The following is an 18446-nucleotide window of genomic DNA, read 5'->3' as shown; positions in this document are numbered from 1 at the left end:
GAAAAAATACTACTAGAAAATAACTGAAAACACAAAATGGATTTGATAGCCAAATTCACGTCATCTTGGTGCGTCATCATTTTTCTTTAAATATTTGTATTTAGTATTAGATTAGAGTTTAGTGTCCCTTTCAGCATCAAGGCTATACGAGACGTGAACTTACAAATTAACGTGGGTTCAGAACCACAGGAGTTCCCATCGGAAATCGAACCTAGGTCTCCCGCACCAAAGACGCGTACGCTAATCATATGGACATGGGGTGTTCGATATTTATTAATGTGTACATAAAGTTGTGAAATTGCGCTTGTATAATGGAATGCAATTCCTTCTACTGACATAAACCTTCACAATACTTATTGTGAAATATTATTGTGACAAAGTATCTTTAAAAAGAAAATGTCACTCTTTATGTTTCAGTTCCTGGTTCGACTGAAGGATGGAACAAATTGCAATGAGCGTTTTTGGATCCTACTTTGTGTAGTTGATTCATCATAAACTTGGTATTTGATACGGAAATGAACTATTACACTTATTTGGTGTTTATTTCTAAATAATAAGTCCTAATACAATTTCATAAAGTTGTAATTCTTCTTTAGTTTGTATCACTTTACACAATGACAAATCCAAAAGGTGTGTTGTATCGGTGCAGTACCAGTTTTTCACGTTTTTCAAAATGTTCCAAAACCCAAAGAATAATCTTTAATTTCTGATATTTTAGTCGTCACAAATTATAATTTTATAATGTAGTCAATGTTTATAATTACTGGGCAGTTGGGCGTTTAAACTAATGACATCATAATAAAGTCAAAACCCTAATTTTGAGTTGAATTGATTCTGATTTTAACGTCCCGTTCAGCAGCGAGGCTATGTGAGACGTGGACCTACTGATTAACGTGGAATCCGAACCTCATGAACTCCCACCGGGAATCAAGCCCAGGTTTCCCACGCCAAAGGCAAGTATGCTAACCGTTAGCCACGAAGGAGCTCCACCATAATTTTAGTGGGCGATAAGAAATATCTCACCAGTGCTTTTACAATAAATAAAATTTTATAAGTATTAAAGAATAGTGGTAAGAGCTTTTATAATAGCTCTTTTATTTATGAGATATGAGTATTTTGAAAAAAACAACAACTAAAGAATAGGTTGGCGGAACCACAAAAGACTCGTAAAATAAACTTTCTTATAAATACATACGCACCTTACTCATCTTTTATAATTGCTATGCTTACGTTCTCCATAAAAACAGAAATTCTCTTTTAGTGATACTTTACACAAAATCATGAAGTGGGTTCAAATTTAATTAAAGGCAAAATACAATACAATAATCCACAAATATTGCCTCAAGTGAGTTTAAAGATTTCTAAACAATAGTGCGAAACCGGGCTCTGCCGTTGCGATCGATTTACAGGTCTTGAGACGAAAGTAAGAAGGGTCTTACGCACACAGTAAGTAAAAACAATTAATATGCCGGTAACTTTCCCCCAAATGGGTGTATCTTAAAACTAATCTCACCATTATTTTTCTAATTAAATTCTAGCCCGAAATTATGTATCATATTACCCTATTCCCATTTTGAAAACTTGACCTTAATTCAAAATGGCGGATTTCAAGATGGCTGCCATCAAGGTCGTATCTACCATACGACTTCCCCCCAGGACTTATATGTATCCACATGGTTTTTCTTCACTTTTCTTCATTAACGCTCCGTTTACAAAGGGTAGTAAGGGACTTCTGTGGTAATCTCTAATAACCAACTCTTAAAAGTTATTTAAAAAAAAAATAGAAAACATGCACCATGGCAAAAATTTGTCATCACAAGTAATGATGCATACATGCCTTCTATCAGCAAAAAAAGTTTCATTGAAATTGGAGCCGGACATTTGAGTGATGTCCCTTGTGGGATGTGATTGAACGTGACGTCAGAACACATCGCCCCCCTTCCCGGAATTTACGGGAATTAGGTGACTGAGTGAGCACATGTGGTGCCAGCTCTCTCCAGCGACCTATCAAGGATCATTGCGTGTATGCCAAGACGTGTCGCCGTTTTTATCCATGCCAAAAATCGACATACTGACAATTAGGTAGGTAGTCATGATGATCTGGCTGATGTGTGCATATATTTTAACTCGTACATTTTGTCTCGACTCGAATTTCGAGACGTCTCGACTCGAATTTGAGTCGAGTCGAGACAGTGACTGTTGAGTCGAGACACGAGTCGAGACAGAAACATATTTTCGAGTCGAGACAACATTTTCTCGAGACGAGTCGAGACAGGCTTAAATCTCGACTCGACTCGACTTGAATGCATCCCTAAAGCCAATGAATAAACTACAAACCAAGATTTAAAATGATTTTTTTTTCCGAGAAATGCGAAAGACTTTAATAACTTATAAAATATGAATTTCAATAATTGTAAATATGAACATGTACCTGGTTTACATTTTAGCGCGTGAATGAAGGATTTCTCTTTAAAAAATTAGTGGAAAATTATGTTTGTCGCTACAAAAAATTAAGATTTTAGTAAAACTGCGAAAGCTTCAAGAAATGTAGCTTAATGCTTGGATACAGAATAGCTGAAAATGAAAATACAATAGTTTTAAATATAGCGATATAATAACAATGATCCACCTTGATGATAATATACCGGATGAGTTTTTTAACTTGAGATAACTATATAACTTCTAAACTAAGAAATAAAAGACGCTGAAATTTTGTACAAAGCAAATATCAATAAGGAGAAATCATATAACATACTCGCCTATACCAACATATAAACAGTATTACTAACCTAACATAAATTTGCATTTTTCCAAATGGCACTACGTCAGTTTATTACATATTTCAAATCTATATGTTAACGAAAACTTAGAATATCACGTTTACTATTCAATGTTGCAAACTAAGGACGCTACAGTATCAGACACAGCTGACACGGACAGGGCAATGCACATCCAAAGTACCTTAGTGTCGTAATATCCAAAATATCTTAGTGTTGGATATCATGGTCATGATATGACGTATTTCGAATAAATAAAAACGAAATTTGACTTTTTTCGAAAGCGAGGAGAAAAAGCTCTTAGATAAGTATCATATCAATGCCCTTATGGCTTCCAGTAGACGAATAGAGCTTCCTCGTAACAAAGTAATTAGCGTACGCACCTTTGGCGTGGGATACCCGGGTTCGCTTCCCGTAGGAGCTCATGTGGTTCAAGTCCCATATTGAGCTGTAGGTCCACGTCTCATATAGCCTCGCTGCTGAAAGAGATGCAAAACTCAAAATCAAATCAAATCAATCCAATAGACGAACTAATCATTTTGTCGTCTACATCAATTTGATACCTCAATCCGGAGATATGATGATCATTAGTAAAACTTACAACTTTGCATAAAATTATGTAATTGCGAAAACTTGTAATTGCACCTACCAAAAGATATTACTATAATGATACAAAAGCAAAGGAAAACGACGATTCTTTTAAACATCTACCTAGGTACAAATTGCCATTTTAAGCCATAAAGCCTTTCGAAAAAAATCAACGTCTTATAACTTTGTTTCTACCTATTCGAAATACATAATATCACGTCTATGGCATCCAACACTAAGATACTTTGGATGTACATTGCCTCGCCCGTCTTAGTTGTGCTGTTAGTGTGATGGAAGCTTTAAAAGAAAACAAAACTTACAATAAATACAAAGGTAAAGATCCGGTGACGCAATAATAAAAATGGTGCTGATAACGTTCCCAGAGAGGAAGGAGAGGAAGTAACGAATACGGAGGAAGCTACTTCTATTATGAATATGTGCCCTAACCTACAGCTTCTATAACTAGGTAAGTTTCAACCCAGTGTGTATGTGCGTGTGTGTTTTATAAATGTCAGCCTCGATGTTCGAGTAATAATAATAATAATAATAATACAAACACCTACCTTCTTCACAAGAAGACCCAATAAATCCAGCAGCACAACTACAAATTCCATTTTTGCAAATTCCTCCGTTTAAACATTTTATATTACATGAATCTTTACGATAACTTAAGCCATGACTTTTGTCTTGTAACAGAAAGAGATTACTTTGCGGTGATTGATAGCGAGAAAACCATTCTCTAGGTCTCAGTGTATTATTCTTTGGCACATTTAAGTCTCTCGACCACATATTCATATCTTCTTTGTGTGGTACAGGATATGTATGTAATAAAAACTCATTATCTTGCTTATCCATTTGAGGAAGAGCTATATCTTCATGGCAAGTCCGTTGGTCTGGATTTAGTTTCATGTTCTTTGGGCATCTACATATGTATGTTCCATGAGTATTAATGCATATATGTGAACAGACGTGTAATTCGCACTCATTAAAATCCATACATGAGTTGGTGTCAGGAGATATCATATACCCTTTGTAGCAACTACATCGATAACTACCTAGCAAAAATAAAAATCCTTACTTAAAAGCCTATATACATTTCACAAACATAGTTAAATCAAATAATTTAAAGATAATTATAATCAATTCCATAAGAAATATTATTACTGTAAATTACATCTGAGCCTTTCTTGTTAACATTCTTATATCACTTAGTATTTGGAAAACTGAAACCTCTAAATCTATTAGAACAATAATGCTGAAATACGTTTCACAGCTGATGGCAGTGTTATTATCCGGAAACGGCCACAGCAAAATTCACGCCCACTTTAAAAAACATTCCCCCCCCCCCTTTTTTTTTTTTTTTTTTTTTTTTTACAGATGATACATTTTTACATACATTTTTAACATTTTCAAAATACTATAAACTATTTTTACTTTTAGCCATCTTGAGTTATTCTATTCTTCACTTACGATGAAATTTACAATCTGGTCTACAGGAACTGGACAGGAGAATGCATATATTTCAGACAAAAATACTACTAACTATTTTTACAAACGCTAAAAATATGAATATCTAGCATCACGATCCGATCACTTGTTATAAACTCGATTACAAATATGTACATTTCTCTAATCGTACAAGGGTAGTTCAGCTTTAATTATGTAAAGAAAAATGCTCGCCTTTTCTGCAAGTATTCCGGTATTTGTAAAAATATATTATGATCCTTATAGTGGTAGATTTTTAAGTGCTTATCTTGGTATCTTACAGAGACGATGACACCACAGCCCAATGATTGAACTGCACGAGTTAATTTGGTCTCTCACTACAAGGTGTGGCAGTCTGTGGTATATGAACCCAGAGTTAGTAGCGAAGGGCGCTCTTTCTCAAGCATAGATCACTCACTTAGTAAAACAGTGTTGGGACAATTACTTTATCGTAGAACAGGCCAATGTTATTGTTAAAATAAACTTTATGCCCAGCAACTTTCTCCTCAACCCACATCAAAAACGAAATCGCATCCAAAGAAACTCACAAGATATGTGCTGAAGATGATCCTGGATATGGTGGCCTGTGAGACTGCATCATGATTGCGTGTTATGACCAAACGATTACTTATGGTCCAATCTACAGTGAATTGTGCAATCCATCACACCTTGAGGATGCAAACTGTCCGCAAGATTAGAGTGCATCAGTTAACACCACAACATATAACAGAGCGAAATGAGTAAGAGCAGAAGGCAGAACAAGCGCCACTTGCCAATTAGGGAACCGAATTATGGGGGGAAATCCCGAAGCTATTCTGGATCACTAGGGCTTATACTGTATAAGCCAATTGAAGGAAAACAATCTTTCTTATACATTGCATTAACAACTTAGGGTTAAACGAATTACTTAGCATTTTACATTTTCATCTTTTTCCTTATTCGCTTTTAATTAAATACTTGTATTAGTCGCTTAATGGCAAGCCAATCCGAGAATTAAATATATACCAGAAATAACAGCAGTAAGAAATCATATACTAGCCACACATTACACTTGGGACTAGAAACCACCTTGCCGTCTAGACCTTCGTGAGTTTTACGCATTTTCCCAACGAAGACTTCATACCTAACAACATGCATTTAACTAACATGAACTACACCTTATCTACATTTAAAAGTAATTATTTCTTTATGTGAATATGTCATTTCCTATTGGATACCTTGTGGCGTTACTTGTTTATCCTATTTTCAGTAGTACAGAAGATACAGAAAAGACCACAGACTTGTAGCAATGGTAACAACCAAATAAAAACACTGATTGCCTTGCAGGTACACTCCTCGTGAGAGTCGCAACTACTCTTATACTGTCAATACTATTGCACTCTTATCTTTTTCCGTCTAACTTTGTTTTACACCGAAAGTTTCTTTCTATCCACTTTTCGAGAGAGGAATACTTAACCATCACATATTAGCCTGTTAGAAATAACTACTTTACATATTTAATTTATGGTACTTTCGTAAATTTCCTACTTCATGCATTATGCTCCTTAAACTTCTTTTTTCTTTTTTTTTCTTTCTTTTTTCAATTATAGTACATTTAACCCTTCAGGCACGGCTATCAGTCTATCTTCAGAGACGCAAACAAATGGACATCCTAAAAGCTATCCAAATCTTTTGGTATCTTGGGTATTGAATGACTTATCTGACAAATGCAAATGAGGATTATAAACCACGCCCGTCCTCTTCGTCCAGATTTGTTTACATACCACACTCGTCCCCAATGAAACAATCGGCTTCAGTATTTATATGCCATGTCAGTTCTAATTGGTTAAGGCTTTCAAGTATACAATTGGCTACCACATCCACATCGGTGCATATAATAACGGACTGTTTTCGCTTAGTTTCCATTAATCAGCAGGACATGGCTTGAAACGTAAACTAATACAAACCCAAATTACGATACGAATTAATGTTTACTATGGTAAGCTCTTGTAACTGAAACAAAATTCTGTCTTTTAAGAAATATCAGATTGTCTAAAATGAATTGAACTTTTGGAGGTAAAAATTGAGAATATACTTATTGTGATTTGAAAATACCATTACGAAATCACATATACACGATTTTGTTCGATGACCTGCCATCACCATAATTCCGTCGCTATGGAACTTCTGTAATTTCTGGTCAAAAGATTGTGACACATGGTTTTCACAGGCCTCTTTTCAAACTAACTTAACACCATTCAGGGAGTTCTGCAGAGACCGACACAAACGATAGTCTGACAATGCCAGGTCCGGGTTTATGCAGTGAATGCATTACAATCTCTCAGTGAATTCTGACGGGTCGTTAAAGATGTATGTGATATACGACACACTCTCTGTTAACCAGTTCCGGCAGTTTCTTTTGAACTGATAACCGTGTTCGTGCTAATTGTCGACAGTATAGGTTCGAATCTATCGTTCTACTCGGCGGGACGAATTCACGATGCACGATGCCTTCCTGGGCGTTAATGCGGGTTTTGCCACAGACTGTGGAGGTTCTCCTAGCTTCGACCACGATCATTTTCCCATACTGTTGTAATAGGTTATCCTCGTGATCAACCATTTCAGAAATGGCTCAAGTTTGTTATCATTCAGTAGAGATTTGCAGATAGAAATTCGATCAAGAAATGTTTTTGAGTCAGATCGTGTGGTACTCAAACGTTGAGCTTTATCCAAATGATTTAACAATTTTTGGTGATGTGTGTTTAAGTCACTGACGATGTCATGACAGGTTAAATACAGGTTTTCCTCGACTTTTGCCAGAAATATCATCAACTTTTGCTGTAATTGGTCCCCCACGACAAGGAGCATTTTGGACATCAAAATTTACAGAACGAAAGCGACTGAATAATCTTTTGGCTGTTGCTTTTGATAATATATCTTGTCCATAAATAGCACAAATTTCTTCATGGTCTGCGCAGCATTTGCGTCTTTATCGAAGTAAAATTGTACAATGTAGCAGTTTTCCATAAAACTCACTCATCTCCACGGCACAATATCTTACGTCTGATCACAAGAATTCTAACATTTTTTGAACATCTACTAGTTTCAACTGTCAGCTGTCAAATGATATTAGGCCTGACCTGCTACGACTCATATACCCTGAGATTTGGGAGAATAATGCCATCTCATACGTCAAGATCTCACAACTTTATAGACTATCTGATACTGTAAGAAAATATCTGAAGCTGAACGATTTTTTAAAAATATTAACATGTATTATTTAATAGATAAATAAATATCGTATTTAGGTTTTCTTTAGATATTGGAAATCCTACGTCTCTAAGTAACACTTTTAAAAGAACAAAATAAATAAATAAATAAATAAATAAATAAATAAAAAATAAAAAAAATAAAATCAAAAATAGAAATGTTGAACCAACTTTCTATCCCAACAAAGCAATTAAATTAATTTAAATTCTTTTTATTCTTTTCCCAATTAAAAACGAGGCGCATTCGGAAAGTAACCTGCGATTGGTCACTATGCTTGAAGTAGTGGAGGCAGCGCTACCATCTTTGCACAGACGTGTGCGGTAGATAACTCTGCATCCAGCCGTGGTAGATTGAAGGTTTTCTGATCACTGGTTCTGCTTTTGTAGCGTCTCAAAATGTGTGCTGCAACAGAAAACCCCGAAGTGCGAGATGCGAGCTGTTATACGTTTTCTTACAGCAAAACAATATTCGGCAGCAGCTTTTCATCGGTAACTCTGTGCTGTGTATGGACCAAGTGTGATGAGTGAAGGAGTTGTTCGTGAATGGGTCCCTTCATTTAAAAGCAGATGAACAATTATTCATGACGAAGAGAGGAGTAGCAGGCCATCAGTGGTCACTGATGAACTCGTTCAGAAAATTCATGGAGAAAATTGGTGAAAATCGACATTTCACAATCTTGGAGCTTTCCGATGAATTTCCAGAAATTTCCAGGACTGTGTTATTGTAAAGAAACGTCACCTAAGATGCGGTTACAGGCTGTCTCGAGGCACAGGCGGGAGATTTTTATGCTGGTGGAATTTCTAAGCTAGTGCAAAGATATAAGTGCTTGAATATTTACGGAAACTATATTAAAAAATAGAGTAAAGAAGGAGTTTTGAAATATGTATATATAATAAATTCTTTTTGTTTACTTTGGTATTTCTTTCTTAACCAATCGCAGGTTACTTTTCGAACGACCCTCGTAAATGCCGAAGTTATTATAAATTGCGTAACATACCTGGAGTATTGACACATACTTGATCACAGTCATGGTTGATGCGCATGCTGCATTCATCCACATCAACACAAGTACTTCCAATGAGCTGATAGCCTGTTGAACATCGACAAATAAATGATCCTATTGTATTTATACAGACTCCACTTGAACACACCGAATGACTCAACGCACATTCATTAGCATCTGTAAGAAATTATTACAAAATATGTATATTATTAGCTGTCATATATTATCAGTATATTCACTAAACTAATATTGAGTTAGCCTTGATTCCCGGCGGGAGCTTATGTGGTTCGGATCCCGTGTTAAGCTGTAGGTCCACGTTTTACATTGCCTCGTTGCTGAAAGGGACATTAAACTTAAATCCAAAACAGATCAGCGTTTCCCCAACTTTTTCTCAAGTCCTTCTCGGTTGTCTAGTGCCTAGTGCGTGCACCTTTTGTGCATGTGGTTCAGGGGTCGACAACATAGCATAAAATTTGATTTCATAATTATTTTCATTAATCATCCATTTCCTTTAGCCTAAAGGACATAATCGTGGGTCCTCAAACAAAAAAAAAAACTAAAAAGAAGTCATTTGTCAAAATTCCTTCAAGTGGGAACCCCTTTTATTAGTCAGAATACGAATTAGTCTATTAGAGTCTACGAACTACTTTACTCTTGTCCCCTTCAAAAATGACTTCTTTTGTATGTATGTATGTGTATGTCTGTGTATTTTATTTCGAACGTATTTTAATAATGAAGTACTGTGAATAGCAATATATGAATGGAAATTGCCAATGCTAGAACAACATAGCACAATCGTCAATTCAGTAAAGAGACTGTATAAGAATTGATTGCTTCTTATTCGATTTCATTATAAAATAGTGCAACCTGTAAAAGGCGGGAATGACGATGTCAATGACTAATAGATTTGTTTAGGATTGACAGTTTAGAGAATTGCGCAATATCTTGCAAGTTTACATGATTGCGTTTGTGTTTTAAATATTTGTTTATCGGTTGACACAAATTATTTTGTCGAGTTTCAGCCAGGAGACAATTCAGATAAATTTTCACTCGAAGAATGAAAACGTCTTCTCCATGATCGAGTGGGTAGTACATGTGCCTTTGGTACATGTGCTCCCGGGTTCTATTTTCGTAGGGAGAAACATGCATGAAAGGGTGAAACATGCATGATAAATAAAGCCACCCTCTTAACTTCATCCCCTTCCCATACATATCCTAGATATGTCATTTTTCTTAATACCTTTTCATGTAGGAACCTTGGGTCTAAATATAGGTGTTTAAATAAAAAAGTTTTCTGTGAAAAATTTCCAGAATTTCTACCGAATTTACGGATTGACATGCAAATGATGACATTCGAAAGCCTGATTCATTCTCAGGACAATGGCGTACAAGATTTAGATTTAGATGTTTGAGTTTAACGTCCCTTTCAATAGCAAGGCTAAATGAGATGTGGATCTACAGCTTAACATGGGATCCGAACCACATGAGCTCCCACCGGAAATGACGAATAAAACATTAGTGGGGTACGAGCATGAACTTCTAAGTGATTTTTAATTTTCTTTTTATAATGTCACAATACAGTTTAAGAATATTTTTAATCTAGTGTTTTTCGATATATATATTTTGTGTACATACCTGAACTTGATGCCTCAGTATAGGACCCAAATTTGAAAAAAAAAAAAGTATTCTCGGGAAATTTTCCGAATTTTTCCCGATTTTCTGGATTGTGACAAATGCGAATGGTGTCATTCAAAACCCCGATCCATTCTAAAGACTGATGCATAAACAATAGATCTAAGATACGAGTAGCAACTTCCTAAGTGGAAGTCAATAATTTCCTTTAAAACGTATTATATCCGCTTTAATTAACGATCTAATTTGCGCTTTGAGGAAAGCTGAAGCGTTTTATTTTCTACACGCACATGTATCTAAACATATGATGATATGCGTAATTACCTCAAAAATTACTGGGATGATTTTGTTTAAATATTTATTGATTTCTTTAAAAAGAACAACTTGAAGAAGAATTTAGATAAAGCATTTTCAATATACAATGCTGAACATTATCAGAGAAAATTCGGAGTTCAGTGTAATTTTTTGAACGATCTATGAGATTTGGAGAAAGAAAAAGTGTACCTCACAGTTCACTGACGTAAACACATATTTTCCTTTAAAAAAAAATTGAAAATATAATAATTTCATGAACTTTCATAATTATATAGTAAAAACTACAGCTCTATATAATATTAGTTTGTTGTGCACTACCCAGTGGTATAGCGACTGACGCGCGCGCCTTTGGTGCACGGTGTTCCTAGTTCTTCGATTCTCAGTGGGAGAACATTTGAACGCATTACAGTGGTTCGGATTCCACCTTAAACTGTAGGTCCACATCTCACATAGCCTCAGCCACGGTGCCGGAAAGGGACACTAAACTTTAATAAACAAATATCAGTTTGTAATTTTATTGGTTGTCTTTGCTTATAAATATTCTACCTAAATCCAATGTCACACCACCTAACTGAGAACAGATTAAAACAAAAACTTGTCCAGTTATTTATAATTTGATTACAATCAGTAAATAGAAAAATCATATGAACCTCTGGTCCTACTGGATTTCATGTCTTCAACTAATACAGTAGGATTTACATAATCACGTGAGTGCACTATTGTTTTTACTTGGAAAAACTGTTATCTTCTATAATTATGTTATTTAATGATACGTATGCATATCCTTAATAATTATCCTGTTACGAGTTTTTTTAAAAAAATAATAATATTATACATTAATAATATTAAAATATTATTTTTCTAATCCATTATTATTATTTTTCTTTGAACGTATTTATGGTTGATGAAGTACATTTATCAGTCTCCTACAATTTCTTTCTAGGGTTCAGGGATCGGAGCGCCTTAGCTACTTTGTAGACTATGTAAGAAAGAAGACTTATAGACTAACCAATCTCTGATAAGATACTACACAAATTAACCCTCAGTCCTTGAGAGGTTAAAAAATGTAACTGAAAAAAAAAATAAAGAAATAAAAGAAATGCATCTGCATATCTTCCAATTTTTGACAAATTATTAAAGTTGTTTTTAATTTCTAAACATATCTGTAAAGAAAGCTGAATAACAACTCAATTATAGTAAACAAAAAAGGTAAGAGAGACAAAGAAGGGTCTTCCTACCAACCTTCCTCCTGGGAGACAGAAATCCTACCAACTTGCGCACACATTGACTATATTCACCTTGTATTATGTTGTCTTCTATTCATCATAATCATTACACTTTTTTTTTTTTTTTTATCCAATCACTGACATTCTCCAATACATTGGCTACGATCCAAACAATTTGAATAAACATAGATTAGTAAGAAGAAACCTAGTAGACTTGTGTTTCAATCATAGAGACTGATACAGGCACTTTCCCCCACAAAGGATACTTTTACTTGAAAAAGAGACTTGCTCCGATCTCTAAGGGTTGTCACGCTGAGATCAGAAAATAATGTTGATAATTTCTACATTAAGACAATAACGGGAAAGAGATCATCGACTTAGGACAACATGTATTTCTTGAGAAAAAGAACGCCAAAGACATTCAGGTCTTTCATATAGGCAGTGAGAATTGCGTAATGGTATGGTCAGCTCTAGAGAATTTGTTTGTCTTCAATTATACGCTGAATGTTCAAGGGGACAACATATATTTAGAAAATACCAATCTCAGAAAACACCTTAAAAACGCATTTCTTTGTAACTAACACTCTTGTAAAGTCTACTGAGCATGAGGACACTCTAAGTATGCAAAATAACACTTAGCGACAAAGCGTCCTTACTTCAAGCGTAGGTTGTTCACGAAATCAACAATGCTGTATAATATGTATGGAAATAAATTCAACAGTTGTCGAATATTATGCGCATTAGATAATAATAATAATAATAATAATAATAATAATAATAATAATAATAATAATAATAATAATAATAATAATAATAATAATAATAATAATAATTATTATTATTATTATTATTATTATTATTATTATTATTATTATTATTATTATTATTATTATTATTATTATTATTATTATTATTATTATTATTTGAATTTGAATTTATTAATAGTAAAGACCAAAGCCGAAGCAAAAATGGTCATAATGTATAATAATATACAATGAAAGATTACAAAGAAAATACAAATAAAACAAAATAAATAAATTAAAAATACATGAAATCATCTCGACCAAATACAAAATAAAGGATTAGCACATGAGTTTGATACAAGCTAAATTGTAAAGTGAAGTTATAACATAACCTCGATTAAATAGCTATTGAATCGACCATGATGTATTATTAAGAAGTAAAATATAATGAACATAATAAAAATGAACAAATTACAAAGAAAATATATAAGAAAACACATAAACAGATATAAACAAGGTACATAAAACAAAGACGATAAGAATTCAATAGACAATATATCAAACCAAGGCGAATTTTATACATCTACTAGGTAAAAATTTCCAAATATTGTTTTTTAAGTAAAGAAAAATTTGGATCAAATAGATCAATTTTGAGAGATTTTTTAATTAATATTGTCAACATTAATAAATAGTGGAGAATCAACCAATTTATTGTTACATAGTATAGATCGGTAAACCCTAGAATTATACGGAGGAACTTTAATATTTAAATATTCAATTAAATTCACTCTAGCATGTATTATATCATGAATAAATCTTATTTGTCTTAGATTGCGCCTAACTTCAAGAACTAGTAAATCAAGCTTACCAAGAATCTCCCTATTAGTCATCTCATGTAATTTGAATTTATATTTTAGCCAAGCTAAGAAAGAAATCTGGACTGACTCAAGAACTTGAGTGATACTAGTAAGATTACGATTCCAAATTAAACTAACAAATTCCAAATGAGATCGTACATATGCACAATATAAGATTTTACATGCTGCAATGTCTAAAATCTTTGGCAACCCAACTGATAAGTCCCAGATTCCTTCTAGCTTTAGATACGATGGTAGAAATATGATGATCAAATAATAACTTGTAATCCAACATAACACCTAGGTTTTTATTGATTAAAACAGCTTGAATTATATGCTGATTTATTGAGTATGAAAAATAGGATATATTCGTTTTCCTCTAGGAACGATAAAATTTTTATTTTGTTCATGTTCAAGGGAAGTAAATTTTGTATGGATCATTGATAAACTGAATTAATATTATGATTACTTATGATTATGATTACTTACTATTTCGGAGAAGATCTTCAAATCATTTGCGTAGAGTAAAAAGGGATACTTCAAATATTTACCGATGTAATTGACATATATTATCAACAATAGTGGACTCAAATTGGATTCTTGAGGAACACCCGAAGAAATCTTGTACAAGATGACTTGCAACCCATATATCTAACTACAAATTTACGATCAAGCAAGTAGGAGGCGTACCAAAGTATCAAAGATTTAGGAATTTCAAAAGAATCAAGTTTCTTAAAAAGAATATAATGAGATATTTTGTCAAAAGCTTTAGCAAAGTCAAAATAGATTGTACCAACTTGACCACGATTATGAACAACGGGAGAAACCAATATCAAAAATTTATTCAAATTTAGTTCAGTTGATTTACCCTTCATAAAACCATACAGTTCAGAAATAATACAATGTTCGACGGAGCTATACAGATAATTGTAAATAAGTTAATCAAAAATTTTAGGTATTACATCAAGAATAGAGATAGGTCTGTAATCAGTTATCAGATTCCATCAGTTTTCGGAATTGGAGTTACAACAACAGTTTTCCATACATTAGGATAAAAATGAGATGCTAAACTTTAATTAAACAATGATATCAAAATTGGTGCAATTATTTCAGATATACCTTTAATTATAAAAATCGGAATTTGATCAAGACCTACAGAAGCTTTAACATTTAAAGTTTTAATAACATTAAGTACCTGTTTAGTAGAAAAAGATATTCGATCACTACAAAATTGACTGGCCATAAAAGTATCATTATAGTCATTCACATTAATTTCATCTTTATGATAAACAGCTACAAAATGCTTGGCTATAGCTTTAGATAACAATCGAGGATAGAGAGGCCTTATGTCCATCTAATATTGCCTTATGTCCATCTTTAGCATTTATTTTGTTATTCGTATACTTCCAAAATCTTTTAGGATTATTTTTTAAGCTATTCTCAATTTTACTATAATATTTAGTTTTATCAATAGTAAATTGCTTCTCAAAATCAGAACGATATTTAGCAAATACATTATAATCTTGAAAAGATTGGGTTCTTTTATACTTCTTGTGAGCATTATTCTTTTTATTGAGCAAATAAATTAAATTACGAGAATACCATCTCGGATATTTGGAAATTGATTTGATTACTAAAGGAACATTATTCTTAATTGCATTCAATATAACATCATTAATATTTTGAGCAACAATGTCAATATCTTGATTCAGCAAAATATTGGCCCAGGGAAGCCCTTGGACTTCTTTATATAAAGAAAGATAATCACCCTTTTGATATAACAAAAAGCTATCACTTGGTATCTTCTGTATTAGAGATGGTAATTTAACAATCATTTCAATGGGATCGTGATACTGATCAGGCGGAACCAGAGATGCTACAGAATTACTAGATTGAACATAGGTATTGTATAAAATTAAATCGAGATCAGACGTCCCAGAATCAACGTTAAAATTCATATCATCTAAGAAATTAAATAGAATTTTAGCCTTGATTTTAGAATAATAGTTTATATCATTTGAAAAATTTCTATTCGTCCAGTCAATTTTAGATATATTAAAATCACTAATAATCACTACTTCATAGTTCAAAAAGTTCACTTTTGAAACAATATAATTAAGATAGCTCATATAATAATAATAATAATAATAATAATAATAATAATAATAATAATAATAATAATAATAAATAATAATAATAAAGATTTCAAGCCATTCATCAATAGTATATTTCTAATTCAATCTCCATAAACTACTCTCAATGCCTACTATATACCGTTCTCTTTAACATTCACTAACCACACTTTGTTTTCTTTTACTTTTGTCAATTGAATATTGTTATGAAATCCGCAAACTGTTATAGTTAGAAATGAAAAAGGAAGAAAGAGAAAACATAAGGGTATCTTGAGAAGAGCAGAAGTAGATGTGCAGTGCATTAGCCGACTATATGAATAGTAAAAATAGCCAAATGTCAATGGGAGTGTACATGAAATATTAGATACAAGACTTACCTGTTGGAAATAGCTAACGAAAGAAGAAAGTAGAATGATCTTCAGATCACGAAAGACTCAGTGTCATTGGAAAGAAGTGAATATGGCTTCAGATGGTTGGATATTACAGAAGTTACAGCATCCTGAAAAGAATCGAAAGAGCATTGCGAAGAATTCTATAAACAAGTAAAAAGCGTTTAAATAAGAGTTCGTAAGGATCGAAATATAGTTATAAAGCGTTTGAATATCACAGAGATTAAAATACATTCATTCTACTTGTTGAGGACCTAAGAAATTCAACTTGCAATACAGTTATAAGTCAACAGAAGTAATAATATAAAAGCTGAAGTACAAATCAATGACGCCTACACTATTTGATTGAGTAATAAATTAAAATCACTAACATAAAACACCTACAGATTTACAAGTGATATTCAAGAATATAGAAATGATCCAAGTATTATCCACTGTTTGCTTGGGAGGAGGAGGGGTTCTAGATAGTGATTAAACGTAATTGTTGAATGCTATGAGATACACTTTGAGTAATTAGAAACGTGGAATTTGTTTGATATATTTTTATTAATATAAAAATAAACAGGAAATATTACGTAAAACCAAATAAACTCATCCTTAGATTTAACGGACTTCGAAAGCAACGGACAAAATCTGAAGTATTAAATTCTGAATGTTCTGATTTTAAACTAAAAATGCTGAATTTATGTATTATAGTGTATATTTATAATGTACAGGTATTTTACAGTCAAATTGAAATAAAATGAAATGAAATTTATTAGTTTAATGTCACAGTTATGATCTTTAGGCTAAAGTTGACGGATGATTAATGAATGTGAATAATTGTGATTTTTTTTTTTTAACTTTCCCACTGGAAATCAAACGCGGGTATCAAGTGTACCTAGGATTCACGCGCTAGCCACTAGATCAGCGGGGAGGGCAATATCAGATCGTATACAGTGCTTGATTAAAAGTACTGTACTGAATTGTTTATCTTTCTTTCGTAATTTCTTATGGATATTACCAACTGTACACTTAATGTCGGAATTTACAGTCAATCGGAAACATCGGGCCGCTATTGCCCCCTTTTAGTCCATTCAAACGAGAGATGAGTGTATATTCATATTAAGAACTCGACCTCAGTGGCATAGCAATAGGGTAGACAGGGTAGCCATTGCCTACGGGCGCAGGGTGTTTCGGTATATTAAGGGCGCTCCAGATTTTTAATAAAAAAACACGCAAATTATATAAATAGAGCCCCAAGTTTTCGCGGTCTTCATTTCCGAACATGGTAAGAATAAAAATTCCTACACACTTCGCTCCCAGTTTATTACATTTGCGTATCAAATTATCGGCATTACTGTAAACTCGTCGAAGTTATAGCACTGCATGATTAAGAAATTAATCCTACAGTATTAATACATCAGTTCCATAATACCTAGGTACATGTACTGAGCTTAGCCTACTAACTTTGAATAAAATTCCCCTGCGCAACAGGCTTTCAACAATAATGATGAATTCTATGACCTGTTAGGATCTGGATTAAAACGAATTAAAAAGTGTTGCCGATTAAGAGGCACGGCACAATTGCCACGTACCGCGGTTAAAAATAACCAAGAACAAGCACCAAGCGTCGGACAAACCGGGCAACTATCCGGACGCCAACGTCAGGGGGCGCCCAAACAAGCACCCCAAAATAAATTTTGGGGCGCATTTGCTAATATCAATGTAATAAAATATAGGCTAGAACTATGTAAGTGGGGGCGCCAAAAAGACACTTTGGCCGGGTGAAAATTTTGTCTTCGTCCGCTCCTGATACGAACTAAGCTGAAGTATTGTTAAATGGGTGAGGAGGATACTGGCCTATTTTGGCTCTAATCTCAACATTATTGGACAGTAATACAGTATTTAGCTGATTTTTTAAAATACCGATTGCGATACCACTTACACTATTTTTGTAAACATGGTTACTTTTTTTTTAATTAGCGGATTTTTAGCCGTGTTTTAGCGGAAAGAAAAATCTCATGTTGGCAACACTGCCCGAAACTAGTCAAATTTGGGATGTTGTATG

The 18446-nt window shown here is 33.5% G+C and overlaps 1 protein-coding gene across 4 annotated transcripts in view; it reads right to left on the bottom strand.

Moving 5' to 3' along the window:
* LOC145695183 (uncharacterized) overlaps window positions 1-18446 on the bottom strand; it is a 203868-nt gene that overhangs the window by 50579 nt on the left and 134843 nt on the right. For all 4 annotated transcript variants that reach the window (XM_081772153.1, XM_081772152.1, XM_081772150.1 and 1 more), the window contains exons 5-6: window positions 9097-9279; window positions 3929-4420 (exon numbers count right to left, since the gene is read on the bottom strand). In XM_081772153.1, the coding sequence (XP_081628279.1) occupies window positions 3929-4420; window positions 9097-9279 (675 nt within the window). The remainder of the gene's footprint in view (window positions 1-3928; window positions 4421-9096; window positions 9280-18446) is intronic.

Source organism: Thermobia domestica, chromosome 9 (assembly GCF_964235325.1).
Source record: "Thermobia domestica chromosome 9, izTheDome1.hap1.1, whole genome shotgun sequence".
Taxonomy (NCBI): domain Eukaryota; kingdom Metazoa; phylum Arthropoda; class Insecta; order Zygentoma; family Lepismatidae; genus Thermobia; species Thermobia domestica.
This window is presented reverse-complemented; position numbering and strand designations above follow the sequence as displayed.